The sequence below is a fragment of the Pan paniscus genome, chromosome 13 (assembly GCF_029289425.2).
Source record: "Pan paniscus chromosome 13, NHGRI_mPanPan1-v2.0_pri, whole genome shotgun sequence".
Lineage (NCBI taxonomy): Eukaryota > Metazoa > Chordata > Mammalia > Primates > Hominidae > Pan > Pan paniscus.
This window is the reverse complement of record NC_073262.2, coordinates 41,591,394-41,613,808: the sequence shown is the minus strand read 5'-3', so window position 1 is coordinate 41,613,808 and position 22,415 is coordinate 41,591,394. Positions and strand designations below refer to the sequence as shown.

At 38.0% G+C, this 22,415-nt stretch overlaps 1 protein-coding gene across 2 annotated transcripts in view; it reads right to left on the bottom strand.

Moving 5' to 3' along the window:
- The window catches only part of NCKAP5 (NCK associated protein 5), a 1,001,373-nt gene that overhangs the window by 625,643 nt on the left and 353,315 nt on the right, over positions 1-22,415 (bottom strand). For both annotated transcript variants that reach the window (XM_055108553.2, XM_055108550.2), the window contains exon 3: positions 9,138-9,211. In XM_055108553.2, coding sequence (XP_054964528.1) covers positions 9,138-9,211 — 74 coding nt within the window. The remainder of the gene's footprint in view (positions 1-9,137; positions 9,212-22,415) is intronic.

The following is a 22,415-nucleotide window of genomic DNA, read 5'->3' as shown; positions in this document are numbered from 1 at the left end:
AACTGGTTTAGAGGCTCCTGGAGGTAAGGACAGAGTCACTGTTACATGTTTGGGGTATTTTGCTGAAGCATCGCAGAGGCAGCATTGTCCTCGTCAACAGGAGATGGGGCGGGAGGAAAGGAGAGCAGAGGGCTGCAACCAAAGCAACCCAGGGTCCAGGTGACAGATCTCCCCTATTGGTAAAATGTGATTCATGTGGTAGCACCGCACTGGGAGCTTCAGTACCTTTAACTTTCTCTCTCAGGCTTTTACACCTGGTGAACGTCTAGAATAATTGCCACAGAAAATACATCTATGACATTTAATCACTGAGTGTTCGAGAGAAGGCAAAGCCCGGACACCAAGTAAGCCAGGTACCCCTGAGGCAAACTCCAGAGGCTTCCCTGGGCTGTGAAACCAGCCAAAGAAGGCAAAATTCACCCACCCTCCAAAAGACGTTTGCGTTCCCACACATGTTCTCCGCCCTGAGATAGCTTAGAACACAGCTCTACCAATGACTTTTCATTTCCATTAACCTATTCCTGATTCTTTGATTCAAGGAACCTTGCCATCCTTAGCTCTTTGGATTACTTATGAGGTCTGATTTATAATACAAAATTATACAGTGTACCATAGTTAAAACCTTGAAGGAAAAAATGCATTTTGTATTTCTTCTTTTTGGAGAGGCCCAAACACCCCTCCCAAGGGTTGGAAAGGAGAGTGGAGGTAGGGTAATGGAACTCCCTCTCAGGCCTCTGAATATGGAGAAATTAAGAAGAATGGGATGGGGTTGGGGGACAGAGGTAGTAAGCAAACAAATGACTTATTTTTAATCTAGAGTTACCCATTTGGAGAGAGATACAGGGTTATATCCTAATGGTACCTTTTTAAAAAATAAGTCATAAGTATGCTCATGCCCTAACAAGTTAGTGAATTTTTCCAGTAAAATTAAAATTAAATAGAAGGCCATGGTAAATTACCCATTTCATTTCTCCTTCTAGATTTAAAAAAAAAAAAAGAGGCACTTTGTCACTTCTTACTGTGAGTGCACTTCAGCCTTAATACATGCATTTATGTCAAGGGGGCCATTTACACTGTTGTCTGCTGGAGTTTTTCTTCTTTCAACTTAGTAGGGAATATTTGTAATCTTTATTACCCCAAATAAATCTACAAAATGCCTTTTGCTTGAGGCCTTTTATTTTAATTTCAGATAAATAAATCACATAGGTTCCTGGCTGTCATATTAAGATAAGCATGGATCTAAAAATAACAAAAGTGTGTTTTAAGCTAAATGTCTTTAGATTAAATAGTGGTAAATTTCTCTGGGTGACCCCCAAATCGTATTGATGTTGGGATATTTTTTGGTACTTTTGGAGTGTTTCTTGAAGAATATAAACCTGTTTAAACTAGAAGTGGAGTTTTTAAGTCATGTATGGGCCTACTTGTACAGTATTATTCAAATCCAAGCTTCTTGAGGTGGCAGTAAATCTATCTTTTAAGTACGAATATTTCCCCAGTTACATTAGGGATCAATTTTATATCTTTGTTGGTTAATAGTGACTCCATCTATACAGTGGTTTATTTATTAACTATAAAGATCCTAGTCCTGAATTTCTCGTCATCCTCTGTACTGTTAGAGCTTAAAGTCTTAAAGACAATTCAAATTCAATGTATTCCATTACTGACTCTTCATCAGCCCTCACTCCAATTCTGCTCCTAATCAAGCCTTGGTTCAAAATGCCACCTCCTCTGGGAAGCCTTCTTCGGACTTCTGCAGGACAGAGTCTCCTAAAATGTGTTTTATAGAACCCCCTCCATCCCTCAATGCCCCAGTGGAATAATCTTGATAAATGTGAAATGTTTCTTGCAAACAAGGTTTAGAGTGAAGAGGAAGGGATAAACTCCCAAGGTTAGGACCTAAATGTATGTTCTATGATGAATTAAAGAACAGTGGGCAGATTTGATAAGAAACAGGAAATCACAGATAGAAAGTGAGTGCAGAGTTTTACCCTGACCCTTTTTGTGTCTCCTTGCCCCAGAAAACCTGGATTCAAATTCTAGGCACCCCCTAATTAGACACATGCATATCACATACAGGTGACCTAAGTAAACTATAATGAAGATCGATCCCAAGGTGCAAGGTGAGATCTTCTGGGTGATCTGGTTCAATCAAACCAGATGTCTTTCTGGACTTAGTTCTACTAAACCCTGTTGTTGCTGGAAGAAAGGTTCTTGGAAGACAGTGATGTTATATCATCAGGGGCTTCATGGTTATAAGAAGCCTGAACACTCCCTTGCTTCTCTAAAGTATGACCAGCAGTCTATAATAAGTATCCTTTGGTGGATAGCTTATCCCATAGCTCTCCCTACGACTGTTCAGGAATAACATAACCATTGAAGCATGTGGCAATACCCAATTTCGAGAGCCCTGGTTTCATCTCCCTTGTGCTGGACAGAGGGCATAGCTGAGAGGCCAGACTCTTATCCTGGCAGGGGTCTGGGACTGTCTGCATCTCTGAAACAACTCCTGGTGGGTAATTGGGGAGTGACATTTGATGGGTTTCCAGGGTGGCTCTGGGGTCTGCACTTGGCTGAGAATACAGCTATGATTTAGAAATTCATCCCAAGGGTTGAGAACAGGGAAAGATAATGTGAGGCACGCTAGCCCTGGTCTCCTTTGACCTCAGCAGGGTGAATCAGGGATGCAGAACAGGAAACCATGTGCTGTTATTGAGTTGGCATAGCGTGATGTTTTGCTTTCAGAGCTTTTATTGCTATTACAGAGCACTGAGCTCTCTCTTTGTTTGCTACACATTCTCTCCCCAAGAGACAGCCTCTTTTCCTCTTGAGGGATTTAAAAAACAAATCATAGTTCTTATTTTATTCAGTGTCCACCATTAAGAATTCATGCAGAGCAATTTTACTTGTTGCCAATTAAGAGCTCCCAGTGGAGGTCTATGATTACAGTGAAGGCAACCTGTTTAATACTCGGCGTCCCCTTAGTCTACATAAATTAACCCCATGAGGATAGAGGCATGCTAATTCTTAAGATGCCTGGATGATAGGATTCTAAGATACAGGATACACAGAAGGTACATCTTCAAGAGGCTCTGGGCCTGACTCTTCTCAGAGAGCATGTCAGCTTTTTCTTCTTACCTGTATTTTACAACTACAAGATAATTTCTAGATAACATTTTAGCAAAGAATATTTCTTCCTCAAGGATAGAATAATGACGTGTGGCCTTGCAGCAAGCAATTTCTCTCTCTCAATTTAGAGCTGGAGGGAACGTTAGAGGGACCAGGGCCATTAACCTCTAGCTAAAAATGTATAGATATATCAAAATTATGGAGAACATGAATGAGCATTTTGAGCATGGATCATTTTATTTCAATGTTCACTCTACTTAGTTAAGACATATTTGAATCATAAGGAGAATGAAAGCAAAGTTTTTACCCAATGTTTTCCTATTTCTGTTCTTAGAATAAGAATCACATGCAAGCCAGAAAGGAAAGGTAAAATTCCATTTTAAAAATCTTGGATATATAAAAGTAATTATCTTTTTTTTTGCTAGAAGGGATGAGCCTTAGAGGATCTTCTTCTGACTAGGGACTATACATGCTTTAAAATTTAGTCTTTTACTCCCCCTGGTGATGTAGGAAACCATCAGTTCCCCCGCCTTGGGAAGCAAGAGTTAAGTCTTTTACTTGGGCAAATGGTTTGTAATCAGTAGTTTAGATTCTTGGAAGTTTGTACTGAGGCTTTGACTTCCCCTCAGGAAATTAGCGAGGAACTTGGGATTGAGGTTCCTACAGGTTGACTTTCTCCTTTTACCAACAACCCAGACTCTTTTCCCCTTTTACCAACAACTCACTGCTAGATGCCCTTAAGTCACCCAGCCCAGTACCAGTGAAGCAGGTGGTACAAGTCATATGTATTCTATATTTGGATAGCAGTTAGATAGATCACCACTTCCCTCGATATGTTCCTTGAACCTTAGAGTAGATGCTCTAAGACAGATAGGATTTGGAGTTTTATTTTTAAAGTAAAAAATGAAATTTTATATCCAATATTTGCATATACGCAGCACATGTTAGCAGGATTAATGGCTCTGAGAAGTTCTACAATTAAAAACAAAATGTTTAAGGCTTGGTTTTACCTAAAATTTTAAAAATTTATTTGACCATGGAGTACCCTCATTTTTCTTAAAATATCTATGACATAGTGATGCAGAGTATTGGTGTTTCTTGGAATATACTCAGGAAAATGCTTGCATAGATTATTTAGACCACTGATGCTCAACTGGGAGAGGGGATGACTTTGTCCCTTAGGGAATCCTTGAAATATGCCCAGAGACATTTTTGTTGTCACAACTGAGGGATACTACTGGCAGGTGGTATAAAAGCCAGGGATCATCCTAAACATCCTCCCCTATAGTGAAGAATTGTCTGGCCCCAAATGTCGACAGTGCCTTGGTTGAGAAACCCTAGTGCAGATATAGCTTGTTCAAATGAGGCTTAGGTGATCTGGAATCTGTGGTTGGTAGCTGGCACTCTGCATTCAGATTTTGTCATTTGATTTTGATCATGGAGACCTATTACTCATTCTTCATTACCTTAAGGCTTTTGATAAAACTGTCACCAATTTGACTTAAGAAAATTTGAAATAAAGATGCTAACAGTCCTTTCCTGAAACAAGCCCCTCCTTGCCTGGGGACCAAACCAACTGCCCTTATAACACTAACAAATTAGCCAACAAGATTAGAAATTATGGCTCAGGAGTCATGCAGCCAGAGGCCGCAAGATTCCTCACATCCCCAGCTGCTCCTGTGGGTAACATCATTATGGTAAAACCCAAGATTGGTATTTGAGGTGTTTTTCAGACCCTGCATTCTCATGGATCAACTGGCACCATCCAGAAAGGTGAACTGGCTCATCAGATCTTGCAGCCCCCACCCAGGAACTGACTCGGCGCAAGAAGACAGCTTCGACTCCCTATGATTTCATCCCGACACAACCAATCAGCACTCCCCATTCTCTAACATCCCCACCCCCACCGCCAAACTATCTTTTAAAAACTCTGACCTCTGAATCTTGGAGGAGGCTGATTTGGGTAGTAGTAAAACTCCAGTCTCCCATTAACACAAAAAGAAAGAATATCTTAAGTGAATACTTGGACATTATCTAGTTGAGCTACTGGCAAGTTGTTAGATTGTTCCATTAGTCATTTCTACTCATAGGTTCTTTGAAGCTTTCTATGACATTTGTATTATGTAGCTGTATCATTGCATAATATTTAAGTGTTATTTAAAAACATGTGTTTTATAAATGCAATATAATATTCCAGACACCATTTCATAATCTCAGTGCTGAGTAATCTTAAATACTAGCTATATTAATACCTTCTTTTCACAGATAAGAAAACTCCATTTCAGAGATGTTATCTAGCAGCCAGTTTATGCAGGCCAGACAAGAGTCCAAGTCCCCAAAACCTCCAGTCCAGTTTTCTTCCTATTGTGTAGTATTATGCTGCTCTCACTTTTTTATATATAATTGTACATTTGTGGCTTGAAAGTAATTTCAATGCCATAAGCATTCATAAATTCAATTTGTATTTTCCACCTGTTTATTCTAAACTCTTAATATGAGGCCGCAAATGGATAAAGCCTTTTTATCACTTGTTAGGAAAGAGATTTTCAGCACTTTTTTCTTATGTTTCTTGTCACAAATATATTTAGCCAAATCAGAAATAGCAACAAATGATATAAAAAAATTCTTTTTCTCCTAATATTAACTTTTCACATTAGAACAAATAGAAGTACAGGAAATTATGGTTGTGTTTCAACCTGAACTAGTATACAGGTTGTCGCAGTGTGTGTGTGTGTGTGTGTGTATGTGTATGTGTGTTTTTTAAATCAAGCAGGGAGATACACAGCAGATTAAACTCACCCCGACTTATGCTCAAGTCTTAGACTAAGTTCTAGATTCTGACTCCATTCTCTTCTTTAGATGAATTCTCAGATTTCCTCTTTAGAAAGGATTTGTTGCTATCAAAAGGACAATTGAGCTTTTAAAGGACTGCTCATTGCTAGACAGCTATTTATGAACTCCATAAATTCCTTTGCAACTTGAAAACCCAGAGATAGATTATAGGTCTATTTCAACAGAATATTAGACAGGACCCCAAAATAACCAGTTATCTCAAGAGTGTTATTGCAATATATTTTTGTGTCACAGCAGATGGTTATGCTATAAGAACCAACTAAAGTTGGTTAAAGACTAGCAGCCCCCTCCATGGAGGAAAGGAAACTTTTTAATCTTTGCACCTAGTCCTATATTATTTATCCAAGTCTTATTCACCAAGTGGCAACAAGAGTATGCCTTATTTCAACCATGCTTCTGATTAGTCCTCAAAGGTGGTAGCCATAAATTAATCCTGACCACAATTATTATTGGAAGATCTAGATATTCAGAACTTGACTCTAAGTTAGCTCCAGTATAAATGGAAGGCCACCAGTTAACATTAGCAGCAATGACAAATAGCCCACTCCATGACAATGGTAGCAACCACAAATCAAAGGCATATAAAATCAGAGAAGGAGCCTATACTGATTTATGGGAGCATTTGTTTAACTTCAGGCAATCTGGTTGTGCTTGTGAACATGACATGCTATTCCCATGATCCCCTGTATATCACAGATTCTATTCTAACTTATGAACAAGCACTTAAAAATTTAATCATAACCAGAAAGGATTTCCTACACTGTTTACTGTCACTCACATATTCTTCTCTAAAAACAATTTGGCTACAGTTGTTGTTATGAAATTGTAACAACCATCATAAAGTCTGTCACTTTAAGTCAGTGAAGTCAGGATCTGTTGGCAAAAATATAATCAAAAGTAATTTCATGATTCAATAAATAGTATATAAATCTGCTATTATTGGGGTTCATTTTCTTTCAATACCACCCATTTCCATCTTCTCAATGGAATTATTCTGACTATCCAAGTGTCAGTATTACCTACTATTGTTATTTAAATGGAGCATTTTTATTAGATCCTCTGACACTATATATAAGGCTTTGCTTCCTCAGCAGTAATAATTCCATTTCTGAAGGAAAATAGAAGTAACTGTACACAAAATTCTAAGCTCTCACTTTATGTTAACTCCATGCCTGAAATGGAATTTTAATTTAATCATATCTGAGAAGACCTAGGTTTTTATTAGCTACCTCAAGAAAGTAAGAAAAATAGCCCTTTCCATGCAGGTTGTTTTGGTTCAAAGAGCCCATGAAACCATTATTCATCTATAATAATGCGTGTAAGATACACTTACTAACCAAATTAAACTCTAAATTTCTTTCATCAGATGGCATTCATTATTTTTTGTAAATTTTTCTTTTGGAAGATGGGAAAAATAAAATATTCCGTATAAATAGTTGAAATAAAACATTATACCGGTTATACAGTTTTAAAAATATACTTTCCAAGAGATCTATGGAAGATATAATTAAAAGGATACAACCATACATGTTATTGCTGATTTAATTAATACATTGGTTCACAAAATAAAACTATCAGAATCAGGTTATAGTTCTCAAAGACAAATCTAGCAAATATTGCATCAATTACATAAAATTAACTGGTGTGCAACATGATGCATGTATACATATGTAGTAACAAACGTTGTGCACATGTACCCTAGAACTTAAAGTATAATTAAAAAAAATAAAAATAAATAAATAAATAAATAAATAAATAAAAATTAACTGGTGTGTCCATTAGGGTCAAACAGACTTCACTGAATTTTTGTTGTATCCTACCAGCAGTTTTTCTATGTATAGAAATAGAATATTCTCTATTACTGTAATCAGAGGTCTGTCTTCCAGTATAAAAACAAATATAAGAATATAACAAATTAAAACATATAGCACTTTACCCAAGACCTAGAACGCCTCAAAGAAGATAAATTTTGAGGTTATTAGAATTTTTACAGTGGCGCAACAAGAAGAGGCAACCCGGCCTGGTGAGGAGCCCCATGGTGATGGATTTGGATGAGGTCTAGCAAGAAAACAAGAGAGTTAGTAAGTATTTACCTGCCATCTCTGTGTACAGAGAGAGCACTCTCCCCGTGCCGCAAGGAGATGAAAAGAAATAAAGGGGCCGGGCCCGGTGGCTCACACCTGTAATCTCAGCACTTTGGGAGTCCGAGGCGGGTGGATCACCTGAGGTCAGGAGTTTGAGACCAGCCTGGCCAACATGGTGAAACACTGTCTCTACTAAAAATACAAAAAAAAATTAGCCGAGTGTGGCAGAAGGCACCTGTAATCCCAGCTACACGGGAGGCTGAGGCAGGAGAACTGCTTGAACCAGGGAGGTGGAGGTTGCAGTGAGCCAAGTTCCTGCCATTGCACTCCAGCCTGGGCAACAAGAGCAAATCTCTGTCTCAATCAATCAATCAATCAATGACTTTAGGGGCTTACTGAGGGTGGGTGAGACAAATGTACTTAATAAAACAATTTCGGTACAATATGAGGCATCACGTAATTAAGCACCAGCATATTTATTTCAAAAAGTAAGAGCTACAGGAATTTCAAAAAAGAAATTTAAGTTCTATAGTAGCACCTACAAAAAACATAACGGCATGTGCCATAAAAAGCTAAATAATAATATTACAACCATCTTTGCCACTCTCAATTCCTAAGAGGCCCCAAGGAATGAATAACTTGGGAATATGACTTCTGTGATATTAATCTACCATTTCCAATATGCATGCAGAAATATTCTCAGATATTTTCCTTACCTAGTGTCAGAACCCTCCATGTAGAATAAAAACTAAATATTGGATAGCTGTACAACAGCATTATTAAAATATTCTCCTTTAATATGAAGAGAAGCAGGACTTTGAAGCAGCAATGTTCTACTTTTTAACTAGAGAAAAACTTAAATAAATCTTGAAGCAAGCAAGGAACAAATAACTTGGGCTCTAGTTTCCACATTACAATTTTGCCATTCCAAGATGATAGTTTCTTAGAATCTAACAGTTTTTAGCCAGACAAGGACTTAGTATATATTCTGTAGTCTAACTGAAATATTTTAGATCAACAAAGCTATAAAGGATGCTACCTGAACAAGCAAATAAGAACATGAATTGAACTCACCTCCAGAGACTCCTGTGTTGCTCCTCGAGCTGAGTCAGCAGATGCTCAATGTATTTATTGGAGTCCATGTATTCCTGCACAAGCAGACAAAGACAGATGAAAACTCACTACGACAGTCCCCACCATCCTAAGACCCTGACCTTATCTCTACAAGGAGTATTTTTGACAACATTATCCCTAGTTCCCTTCCGGTTCTAGGATTCTCTTGCTTCTATGACTTGCAATCACATGTAAATACTATTTTTTCATGTCCTATGATAGTTTTGTAAACAAATCACAGAAGAGAACTGTCATTACACTGAGTCAGCATTACAATCCTCTTATTCACAGAAGAAAGGCCTAAATTTCATAGTCATCTAAACTGGAGTCTGTGTTCTACTGTATATAAATATTTCTGCCAATTATAGAAAAAGAAAATAGACAAAACAGTTCTTGATTTTACTGGTCTTATGACAGTCATGTTCCAGCAAAAGTAATGTTTTCAAACTATATAGAATGTTTTATATAAATATAATATATACCCATATTCATTGGGCACTTGTATACACTAATGGACATGTCCATTTTTCTTCAACTCCATATATACACACAAAACAGTGTATTTGCTTTTTTTTTATTCTTAAACATAAATCTTTGGCTTCTAAAAAGACCTGAAAGGTATGGTGTATTCTGCTCTATAGAAATGTATATGCAAATTTATTTCTCTAAATCAAACTATTTTCCTGAAACGTATCTGAAAAAAAATTAAAGAATTCACGTGTTACATGAGAAGTAAGCAGAAAAATCCATAGGTTATTACAATGGTTTTAATTTGTGATTTCTGCATATGAGGCTCATATGCAATGGTGTTTCCTTTGCTAACCTGGAGCAAATACAACCTATACAAATTCTTTTGTATTGTTTTCCTCTGAATCTGGTATTTTATTCCCTTTCTGTTTAGAGGTCTACCCTGCAGGCCTCTGCTTCTACATTATAGCAGCCATCGATGGAACAGTATGCAACGATTTCAATGTTAAGGCACCCAAGAAAGCTAGAGTTCCATTTCTATAGATTTGAAATAAACTGGGAACTTTGATTAACAGTGACATTTTTCTTTCAGAAATATAGGCTTCTTATGAAATACTATACATAATATACTGCTCTTATAGAAATATTCACTATGATAAGGTGAGGGGCTGGGAGAAAGACAGGAGTTGATCCCATATAATGGAAAGGGACCAGTCCTGATTTCTTTTGATCCTGGATCTACCCATGCGGCCTTGAAAAGCCTTTTTTACCTTCCCAAAATGTTTGTTAGACTAGAGGGCATACTGAGTCCTTGTCTAGCTAAAAACTGTTATGATTCTAAGATACTGTAATTCTGTTATAGATAATTAGCTAAGAAGTTTTATGCTTATTGAATAAACATTTATTTTCAGGTGACTACTCAATAGTTATTTAAAGAAGACCACTGGGAATGTTAAAAACAAAGCAGAAAGCTCTGCTACTGCAGGAAGTTGCAACATACATGGTTACGTTTTTAACTGTCCTGATCAAGGCTAAACCATGATTTAGAACACTTGACACTATCAAATACATGAATTCTCAAATATGTTCAGCCAAGAAAAACTAAATACGTTGTACCCAAGTAGAAATAAATGTACAGATCTTAAAGTTATTCATTTTTTCTTCATTTAACAACTATTTTTAAACATCTGTTAGATGCCAAGAGCTGTTCTAAGTGCTGCAGATACAGTAATCACCAAGAGGGGGAAAGCCACTGCCCTCAAGGAGCTTACAGTCTGTCAAAGAGGATATACTAAATAAGTGAACGGATTCGTTTCATGTTGGTTACGTGCTATGAAGTAAACAGGTGATAGGAAAGACTTTGGGAGGAGCAGCTTTGTCACGTGAAGACTCCAGAAGAAAACTCTAAGCAAGTGATATTTGAGCTAAGACTTGGAAGAGAAGGAAACCATATAGAGAAAAGGGAGCCAGACACTACAGGCAGAGAAAACACCATATGCAAAGGTCCTGAAATGTGCTGTTGGAGGAACAGAAGGAAGCCAGTGGGTGCTGGGAACAGGGACTCAGGGATACTGAGTCTAAAATGAAGTTGGAGAGTTAGGCAGGACCAAATCATGTGCAAGCCTTAGAAAGCAGCTTGGACTTGTCATTTTGTTCATTCTGATTATCTCAAGTCAGAGGTTGAAGCTGAAAGGTGTAGTGATGACAAATGAGACTTTAGTATCAAAGAGACTTAGGTTCAAATCCTGGTTTTCATACTTACTAGCTATGTTCCCCTGGTCACATTATTAAATCTCTCTAAGCCTTAGTTTCTTCATCTTCTTCAGAGGGATAAATAATGCTTCATTTATGGAGGCATTGTAAGTGTTAAACAAGAAGTTTAAGTACATACATACCATCATGACTGCCAAATAGGAAGCGTGGCCTTTTTCAGAGTATTATGTACCTCTTTTCAAAAGGAAGATCACTTTACAAGGTGAAGGTATTATTCGTTTTCTCTTCTCTTGCCAAACTTCAAGATTTTTAAGTGTACAGTTCTTAGGTTATACACACTAAATATTAGAATAGGCAGTTAGGCAGAGATTGATAATACTGATCTCTAATCTGAATGTAGTTGTCACTGGCTTGTGATTTCAAAGCTATTTCAAATAAAAATACTAGCTGCTTCCATTTAAACTAGCTTTATCCTGTTTTCCATATAAATAACTATGATGACAAATCTTAAACCACTTAAAAATGGGAAACTAAGATTATTGATTCTTCATCCCTCTTTTCATCTTTATTTTTTCTCTATGGCACTCTTACTTCCAACATTCAATATATTTTACGTATTTATTAAGGTATTGCCTCAATATAAGGCTAACACAAATGGATTGGGAAAAGAGACATGAATCTTACATACATTTGTTGTTAAGCGAAATTGTTTTTGCTCAACCTGAAATAGGAAGTACCTTCATACCTGTATCATTTCTGGACCCTGAACTGGAAAAGTTAGTTACCTAATGTGAAAACACTATCATAGGATTATAAAATAGGATTACTCCTAGGGGGAATTTTGTGGATCCCTTTGGAGATTAACTCCAAGAAAACAATGGAGGGTGGTAGCACTGGGGCTGGCAGTGGTTAAGAGGAAACTATGGTCACCATAAGTAAAATGCTATTGGCACAGTGGCTGCAACAGCTTTGGGAGCAAGTACATACAGGAGGTTATTGTACAGAGACTTCAGTATCCCAGCATGCCTGCAAAGGCGAAAGAAAAGGTCCAGATAGATTTTTTCAGAGTAAACTGAAAAAATGCAACATGGAACCCATGAACAAGTACTGTAGGACAAGAGAGAGAACATGATCCTTAATCATAAAAGAGGGTGTGACTCTGAAAATTATTTACATAAGAAAGATGTAAGCATTTTAGAAAGAGCCTCCGACATGCTGACTAGTATCCAGAAAGATGTGGTCTCTCTGACGCATGTTAAGAAAGATTTTTTTTTAATGTTGAGATGAAAAGACAGCAGAATTAGATTTTAAAAGATAATAGGGTGAGCAGCCAAGATAATAAAATGACATAAAATAAAGACAGGGCTGAGTGAGCTAAGAATTTCAGGGCAACATACACCTTACAGGCAGAATGGAAATCTATTTATTGCTGTCCTGTGATTCTTATTATGAGGTGACTCTCCCTACCATGAAATGGTGCTTCAGAGAAAGCAGGCAACAGGTTTTGGTGTATTGGTACTGAATCGTTCATACAGATGAAAGTCTATTTCTCAATATCTCATTTGGGAAACAATCAAATTCCCCAACCCAGGCCAGGTACTTACATACTCCTCTTCTCCTATTTCTACAGTGTAAGTCAATTAGTATACGTATCACTCAGTTAGTGAAGAGTAAGCATGCTGTCATCTAGGGAGAAAAAATAAACACCCATATCCACATATCCCTTGATGTCAGTGTTCACTATTCCTAACACATATCTATGAAAAATATCAATTTCCCAAGCCTTGCTTTGTTCAGCATGCAACTTCCTACCTCATTCAGCACAAATATACTATTAAACTATTGTTACTAACTTGATGAACATCCTATTCTACTGGTTTCTGTTAGAATTACAAAACCCACCTTAGATACAGTAAACAGTAGAATTGACAATGAAAACTTACATACAGTCCCAAGGAGGATAAACTTAATCTGTAACTAAATTAAGAAATAAAGGATAAGGATGAAAATGAATGCAGACGTGATTGATAAAAAGGCCAGAAAATATCAGTTTGTCAAACAATGATAGAATTTGAGTACTTGATAAGATTTGAAATGCAAACAACAAAGGGATAAAGAAATATTTCAGCACAGGGGAAAAAATAAGGACGTGATTATGTACATCAAAAGGACTCATCACTTTCCAGGTAGAGTTAACGGAAAACAATCCACACATCTATTGGCACAAGAGTTGAGAAAAAATAGTGAAGAAAAAAAAGGGGGACTTGTTTGAATGCTTGTAGCTCAACAAGGAGCAAAACCACATAGCTCCATAGCTTCCAGCCACCCCAAATGCCCATTGAAATTAGTTTATAGACAAACCATAAATATTATTCCCAATTAAGTAGCTCCTATATAACAAAGCAACAGAAAGACATTCTCAGGCATTCATGAATTCATAAAATACAGGACCTACATCTTTTAATTAAAAACTTATGTTTTTATGCATATGTGTATAACCAAAAGGTGTCTGTGTGCAGGTAAGTATATGTACATATACTATGCATTACCTATGCACATATGTAATACCTGAGCAAAGAATAAAAAATATGGAATTCACAATATAAAAAGAGGCTTCAAAGGAGGTTCATCCCCCCCAAAAAGATGTTTTAAAAAGTAGTTATAAAACAAACATAAAATCCCAGAAAGAAAAAGTAGAATATACATTATCTATTTTTGTGATGGGCAGAAGGAGGACAAGAGGGAAAGAAAGAGGGAACTGTTCATAGAAGGGTGCATAAATCACTTTGAATATGGGGAAGAAATTATTGTTCTATTTTTGACTTGATAATAAAAAATGCTTAAGTATAAGGGTGTGTTTTGCCTGTGTATGTACAATTGGGGAAAGCAATTTGGTGATCCATGTTGTGATTTTAAGACATCCGTGCCCTTTTGATCTAGAAATTCCCTGTCTAGAAATCAGCCTGAGGAAATAATCAGATGAAAGCAAATGATATTCATTGAAATATTATTTGTGACAATATGAAAAGACTGGGTATGTCTTATTTTCCAAAACTATAGAAATAATTAAAATAAAGCATGCTTTTTTCATCTGAAGAAATACAATTCTTAAACTTTGTAAAGAATATATAATAAAGTAGAAAACAGTGTAATGCTAAGTGAAAGAAGGATAAAAAACTGCATAATCCCTCTTATCACAATTTAGAAAATATATATGAAAGATTAAAAGTAATATCCTGCAGTAAATGGTAATATTATGGGCTAATTTAATTTTCTTCAGTATATTTTTTCTTTGTCTATAGTTTTACAAAACTATATGCTCATTATAAAAATTTAAAGTAATGGATATTATATAGAAAAACACAGTCCCAGAAAATAATGTCCATGAAGATTTGATTATAAATTTTAGACAGCTTGATCTGAAATACCACAAGGAAACCATTTCCTTTATATTATTTTAAAGCTAGGCTCATGTTTGAAACAATGAACCCCCCTTTCCACTTGCCCTCGTTAGTGTTCTGATAAAAGCATTTCACCAAAGTTAGGATTAAGGGGGCTGAAGGCGGGGGGCACCAAGTTACACCAAGTCATATTTTATGTTTTAAAAATTTTACAAAGGTACAGCATTAAAAAGACATCTGTTCCCTGGCTAAAACTTATGCAAATTAGAATCGTTTTAGAGATATATTTCAGGAAGTTTGCCTTTCACTTCTTTTAATGCACATGTTTCAGGGCAATTAGTATGAAACATTTAAAGTGATTAGAGGTTTATGGATACACTGAACATTGCATGTCTTTGTAGCATAAGCCCATTTAATGTGAATCTCCTATTGTCTGAAATAGGTCAGTTCTGAGAGAGGCCCATTATAAATGAATTCTAATGATGTGAGGATCTTAAGTATCATTCATATTAAGTGGAGTTTAAAATAAAATCGTATATCAAAGCTTGCAGAGATCCAAAAATCCCTCCAAATAATCTTCGTATTATAATCAGCATAACTTATGGCAGAGCTTGTGAAATCCTGCCAGCAATTTTGTGACTAGTAACATAGAATCCCCAATTCACCTTTGGGCAAAGCAGCACCAGCAAGGCGGCCAGCTGTTCAAATCAACACAACTATCTGCAATTAGGAAATGACTAACTACCACAACAAAGTAATTTTTAAGCGGGGGAGAGCATCAGTTTTTCTCTTAATAAAAAGGTATACCTGCATGGTGAATGTAAAAAACTCAAAGAAAATACCCACTTTGGGAACTATACAGACAAGGTAATAAATAGAAAGGTGTCTCATAATTAACTGGCATCTGTACCAATATAAATTCTTCCGAGGAGACTTTTTTAAATGTTAAACACCACAAGCAAATCAATTTAGGAGTCCCAGCTTGAACAGATCCATCCTCCCACCGCCATCTTAGCATCAGCCATCTTGAATTCCTCTTTCCCATTGCCTCCTCATGCAGCTGCAACCTGGCTTCTAAGGCAGACTTTCTAGAGGAGCTTTCCCATTAGAGCAAATGATGGCCTCCGCAAGGTGGAATCCCAGGATTTTGCTTGGTCCTTATCTTATGACCAGTGCCTACAGCACTTCACATTTTAAAATCATACTCTCCCTCCCTGGTATTCTCTGAAAGTGTCTCCCCGTATTCCATCACTCTGAGGTCCAGCATAGCCTGTGCTGCTCAATCACGCTCTGCAGGTCCAATCCTGTGAGTCTGGCTATTTCCCAAACAGGTCCCTTTGGATGTGCCACATACTCTTTCGAGTATGCCATCCTTCATTTCTGTGTCCTCCAACACCTACCACAGCCCTTGGAACATCTCAAGCACTCAAAGGTGTGTTAAGTAAGTGAAAGAGTGAATTAATTGTCTGGATGTAACCAGGCTCATGAGAGAATCTGAGATTAGGCTATAAGTGGTCTTGGTCTTCCAAAACTTTTACTTGTAAAGGTTTTGATGATCATAGAGACATTAGGTAGTCATGACAAGATGGCAGACAACAGTGTTTTTGTTTTGTTTTCCCTCTCCTCTCATACACCACTCAATGTGATGCTTCTGACAGCAGATGAATGGGAATTTTTCCCTATACGTCAACCAAACAATTCTCCAGCAGACACCAGCTAGGTGTCTTATAATTTAACTCAATTCTGACACGATCTACCTGGAGATAGCATCAGATCCCTCAGGGTGAGAGCTCAGTCCCATAAGACTGCCCCCGGCTTCAGACACCAATCACAAGTACCACAGTGGGCTGCCACCTATAATTCTGATCAGCCAGCTATAAATCAGGGTTCCCACCACAACATCCTCAAGCTTGATTAATTTGCTACAGCAGTTCACAGAACTCAAGGAAGCATTTTACTTAGGTTTACCCATTTATTTTAAGGATATTACAAATGATACAGATAAACAGCTAGATGGAAGAGCTGCATAGGACGAGGTATGGGAGAAGGGGTTCAGAACTTCTATGCTCTCTCCTGGCACACTGCCCTCCAGGAACTTCCATGAGTTCAGCTATCTGGAAGCCCCTTGAGCCCAGTCCTCCTGGGTTTTATGGAGGATGTATTAGGTAGGAATGACTGATTACATCATTGGCCACTGGTGGTCAACTCAACCAGAGCTTGGTAGGTAGGGCTGAAAGTTCCAACCCTTTAATCACATGTTTGGTTCCCCTGGCAACCAGCGCCCATCCTGAGGCTATCCAGGAGCCCACAGTCTTCTAAATAGAACAAAAGATGATCCTATCACCCAGAAAATTCTAAGGGATTTAAGAGCTCTGTGCCAGATGTTATCACTCAGAAAATAAGAAAGGTTTTAGGATCTCTGTGTCAGAAACCAGGAGTCAAAGACCAAATATTAGAACAAAAGGTTATCCTAGTACCCTATCTACAAGGGTTTTAGGAGTTCTGTGCCACAGACTGGGAAGCAGAGACCGAATATCTATATTTAATCCTAGCAGTTTTCTAAATTACTTTATACTCATGATTTTATTCTATTGGTACTAGCCAGAAATGACATTCCAAACTATTGATAATTTCACAAAATCAGTGCGTTTTTCTAATCTTGCAACTCTGAGGAAAATTTAGGTACATTGCTCATCTATGGCATGTAAATCACATGAGCTGTCAAAGATTTCAACACAGTAAAATTCACAACCAAAATTTGCTTTCAAATGGAGAGATAACTGATGATAAGAAAGCATGATGACTAGCAAACTGCACAGAGTGAAAACATGTCTTTATAACCTCTGTCATATATGTAAATTTCATCAGTATGTATTAACAGTGACAGAATTTAGATAGATAGCACATGAGACCATTGAAAAGCCTCGTGACCTGTTATTTGGTACCAAGGCAGTAGACTAATGCCGATCAGACTATGAGTACAGCTTAGCAGATCTTCAGAGTAAAACATACTTCAGTTTGTTGGATACTGCTTAACTGTTCCCTATTAGATATTTTTCCCCTTTTAAAAAAAATCCCCCATCTCTCTCCAGTTGTAGCTGGACACACTGCTCCCAAGCTAGAAATTATGTTTCCCAGTCTCCTGTGCTTCTTGGGGTGAACACGTGCCTGAGTTCAAGCCAAAGAGAGGTAAGCAGAAATGGTTTGTGCAATATCCAGGAAATCCCCAGCCTAAAGACAAGACACTGCCTATTGTGCACTCTTCCCCTGGCCAGAAACGGTGAAGCCTTGGGCTCAGAGACAGTCCTACATGCTAAGGATAGTTGAAGTGATAGTTCTTAGAGCACCTATCCACTGACCCTAGTCTTTCTACCTCCCTTTGGCCTAAATAAGATAGAAATAAATTCCTATCTTAATTAAAACACTGTATTTTGGGCTTTATTTGTTACTGTACACCTAGCCTATGCTACAAGTAATATAAATATTGGTCAATTCTTTTCAAAGTTAACATGGCAAACTGCAAAATACAAAGCAGCAGTCATCTCTATATTACTTTATTGATTGATGTTGTTTGTAGATGTTATAGTTTTCCAAAGCACTTTGACATCCATTCACATTTAAGCCTCACAACATCTTTGAGTCATGGTCACCATTTCAATTTAGAAAACTAATGCTCAGATTATGGTTAAGTAATTTGCTTAGGGTCAGACAATAACAGACTTTAAAAGTCTGTTTTTGCTCAGTTCAGCACATTTTTTCACTGCCCTAAAGAATGCCCTTCCCACAGCTAACTGCCCTCAGAGTGGATTTTATGTTGGTTAGATGGAAACTAGCTACAGAATGACCCCCTCCACCGCAGCCCTCTCCACCAATTTGTAGTGTGTGTTGGGGGGAATCTGGCTAGATGCAAAGCCATAAAACAAAAATCAAGAAATGAATTTTCAAATTCTACCAATTAGGCATCTGTGTAAGTTTGGCTTTGGTTCCACTTTGATTTCCCTGCCCTAGTGCAATGAGGGTAAGGGCAGAAGTTAAGTTGTATTCTCCCATTCAGTATTCTATTCTATTAATAATAATGAAATAAATCTACACAAAAGTTAAACAATTTTTAGTTATATTTGACAAAGATGCTATTACTAATACTTAGATATTCTTTCTTAGGTAAAAAGAGTTATACTTAATTTTCAGCAAAATAGTAACTATTGTATTTCTCAGCAGCCTGTATTATTTTCTTAAATATTGTTTTTATAGCAGCTTGGGAGATAAACATACATTGGTCAAATGAAGGAATTCATTTAGGTGGAAAAAATAAGTTCACTTATTTTTTTTTTCTGAGGTAGAAATAAAAACTAATTCAACTGTCCTCAAGTTCTGCAAGTCAGTAACATATCATTTGTTAGCATGGCAGTAATTGTGTATGTTTTAAAAAAGTCACCATAAAAATACAAATGACATAGTTAGCAGAGCCCTCATTTCAACCTCTATTTTTCATTTGATGGAGAAACACTGGTAGAGCCTTATATGAGTGAAAAGTCTTAGGTCCCCAGCTACTCTACATGAAAGAATTTGGCCATGGAAAGTTCAAAGACTAATTTAAATCCCAGCATTACATCCACACACAGCAGGAATTGACCAGTGATCCATTGCATCAGTACACTGTACTTTCACACATTTCCTTCTACCGAAATACTGGATCACGGACTGCCATTTCATTCACTACAGTATATCAGGACCGCCTGAGCCTAGATTATCAATATCATTCAAAATCTGGCCAGGTATGTTCTAATTTTCTCTCCCATTACTCCCCAAAGCTATCCTGGGAGTCCAGTGAAGCCAGGCTCCTTGCTTTTTCTGAACAGGCCAAGTTATAAATTCTTTGCAGTCTCAGCACCTAGCACAAGACCTGCAAATAACAGATGGCAAGGCATTTCTAGAAACCAGGGTTTCTAGAAACTGGAATTGGGTTACAGCATCAAGTAGGGAAAACACATTTGTTTGCTGCTACTTATGGCTCCCATCTGTTCATCTGAGTCACCTGGTGGGCTAGTTAAAACACAGATTACTGGGTCCTGACCCCAGAGTTTGATTCAGTGGGCATGCAATGGAGCCTGATATTTTGCATCTCTGAGAAGCTCCCAGGTGTTGCTAATGCTGCTGGTCTGAAGACCACTCTGCAAATCACTGGCTTATGGTAACCAGGATTAGTTTACTGATTACCCCGATTACCACCCACTGTCCTCCTAAAGAGATTAATAAGGCCAGTGTAAATAATGCCAGATGCAATTATTCTACAAATATTTTCAAGGGTTAATTATGTTCAGGCACTCTTCAAGGTCTGGGCAATACAGCCATGTACAGTGCAGACAAGTCTCTGCCTGCATGAAGGTAACATTTTTGTGAGGGAGACAGACAAAATAAGTGGAGGTAAGTGGAAAAACAAAATAGAGAAGAGAAAAGGAAGGGCTGAAGTAGAGGGGTGGCGTTAACATAGACTGGTGGAGGAAGACCACACTGAAGACATTTGAGCAAACACCTAAAGGAAGTGATGGAACTAACCGAGGTGGCTACTTTGGGAGGCTCATTCTAGGCAGACAAAACCAGCGTAAAGGACTCTAGGGGCAGGAATATGTGCTGGCATGCTGCAGGAACAGCACAGAGGCCAGTGTGGCCGGAGTGCAGAGATGGGGTGAGGGGAGGAGGGTGATCATCACAGCTGCATAAGCTCTTGTAGGGACTTTGCATTTTGTTCTCAGTGACATAGGGAACAATTGCAGTGGGATTTGATTTGAGGAGTCAAGTGGTATCACTTAAGTCTTGAAAGGATCCTTCTGGCTGCTGTTGACTGAAGGAATAGGGGGCAGGGGCAGGAGCAGCTGAGGCCACTGGAAGGAGATCATCATCACTTTGACTAGGGAGGTCACCAGGAGAATCATGCTAAGTTGTTGGATTCAGGATCTGTTTCGAAGATGGAGGTAACAGAACTTCATGATGGATTCAATGTGGGATATGAAATAAAATAAAAATCGAAGATAATATTTGATTTGGGGCCTGAGCAGTTGGATAATGTGCTATTTTGGGGTAAATTTGTGCAAGGGGTGTTGAATAAATTGTTCTCCTTTGGCAGTGAAGTTTGTGATGTCATTACATATGAAAGAGTAGATGTCAACCAGGTCGTTAGTGCTCAAGAATTTTGGATTCCAGTGTGTATGGATATAAACATGGAGCCATGACATCGAATGAGATTACCTGAGGAAGGAACCACAGTAAAGAAAAAAGGACCTAGTACTTGGAGGTAGAGAGGAGAAAAAAAAAGTAAATGAAGGAGAGGCCAGTGAGGGAGGAACAGGAGAAGGTGTTCTAAGAAGAAAGTAGTGTTAAATACAATCAGTGGTCAAGTAAGACAGGCCCCCAAATTGGCCACCAAATTGGCCAATACAGTGGCCATTAGTGGCCCGACAAAAACAGTTTCAGTGGAGGAGCCTTTCCAAATACCTCACTTGGGGTAGAGGTTGGGGAAAGGTGAAGAATAAAGACAAAATTTTATGCCAAGGGTAGGGAGAACAAGTAAGAACAAAGCTTTTTCAGAAAATATCATAAATATCATGTGATTCTTGAAAATCAGTCTCCAAGAGGCCATAGGGCTATGGAGGCCCTTGGGAAAAGGGTGCATTCCAGGTCCTATCCCAGAGATTCAGGTTCAGTAAGTCTAGGAATAAGATGGGACCCAGAGATGTAATTTTAACAAGAACTTGTAGGAGGATGTTGCCAGTTCTCCTTGGGGCACTTTTGGAGAATGGTCTCCCAAACAGAATTTCTGGTTATTTCCGATGACTTAACACCACAAAACAAACAAACTGCCACAACCACCATGCAACCAACACACTGAACCTTTCCTTGAAACACCTCCAATACCTATTCTACCAAAGTGAGTCAGGGCCTTGGAGTCTCTTGACATTCAAATGAGATTGGGGACAAGGTGATAAACATGAAGACTTTTTAGAAACAGAGCAGATGGTGCTTCTCATGTTGGATCTAGGAACTCTTTTAGGAAAACCTAGACTGCCTATCCCAGGAAGACTCCTTTTGCTACACAAGAGGACCGTCAAACTATTTAAAAATTTTGTTTCGTTTTTATATTTATCTTTAAGAGACTTCCCTCAAGAAAGAGGTTACTTCCTGCAGTGTGAGGAGATTATACATTTATGCACTAACACATAAACCTTGCTTGGATTTTATTTTCTAAGCCAGAAAGCATTCGTGGTTGTGCAGATTTCAGTGTGTTGCCTGTTAAACTGCATTTCTTACTTATGGGCACTGAACATAAATCACCCAAGAGGAGCGAACATTCCTCCTGGAGTGAGGTATTTCAAAGACTGCCTCTACTGCTGCTGGGTGGGAATGGGTGGTGCCCAGGATCTGATCACATTTATGTCTCTATTTTCATGGTAAAAATGTGAAGACAAAAGTAATGGACCAGATCTGAGTTCTCCTGGCTGTCATGGGCTGCAGGCTATTGTTTGTATTAAGCAGCTGAACACTGTTTGACTTGTCTTGGTGAAAAGAAACACTAGCTCTATCTTGTTGCTTCTCCTCCAACAAAAAGGCAGCAGAACAAGTGAATCACCATGACTGACCAGCATGTTTTCTTCTTACCCCT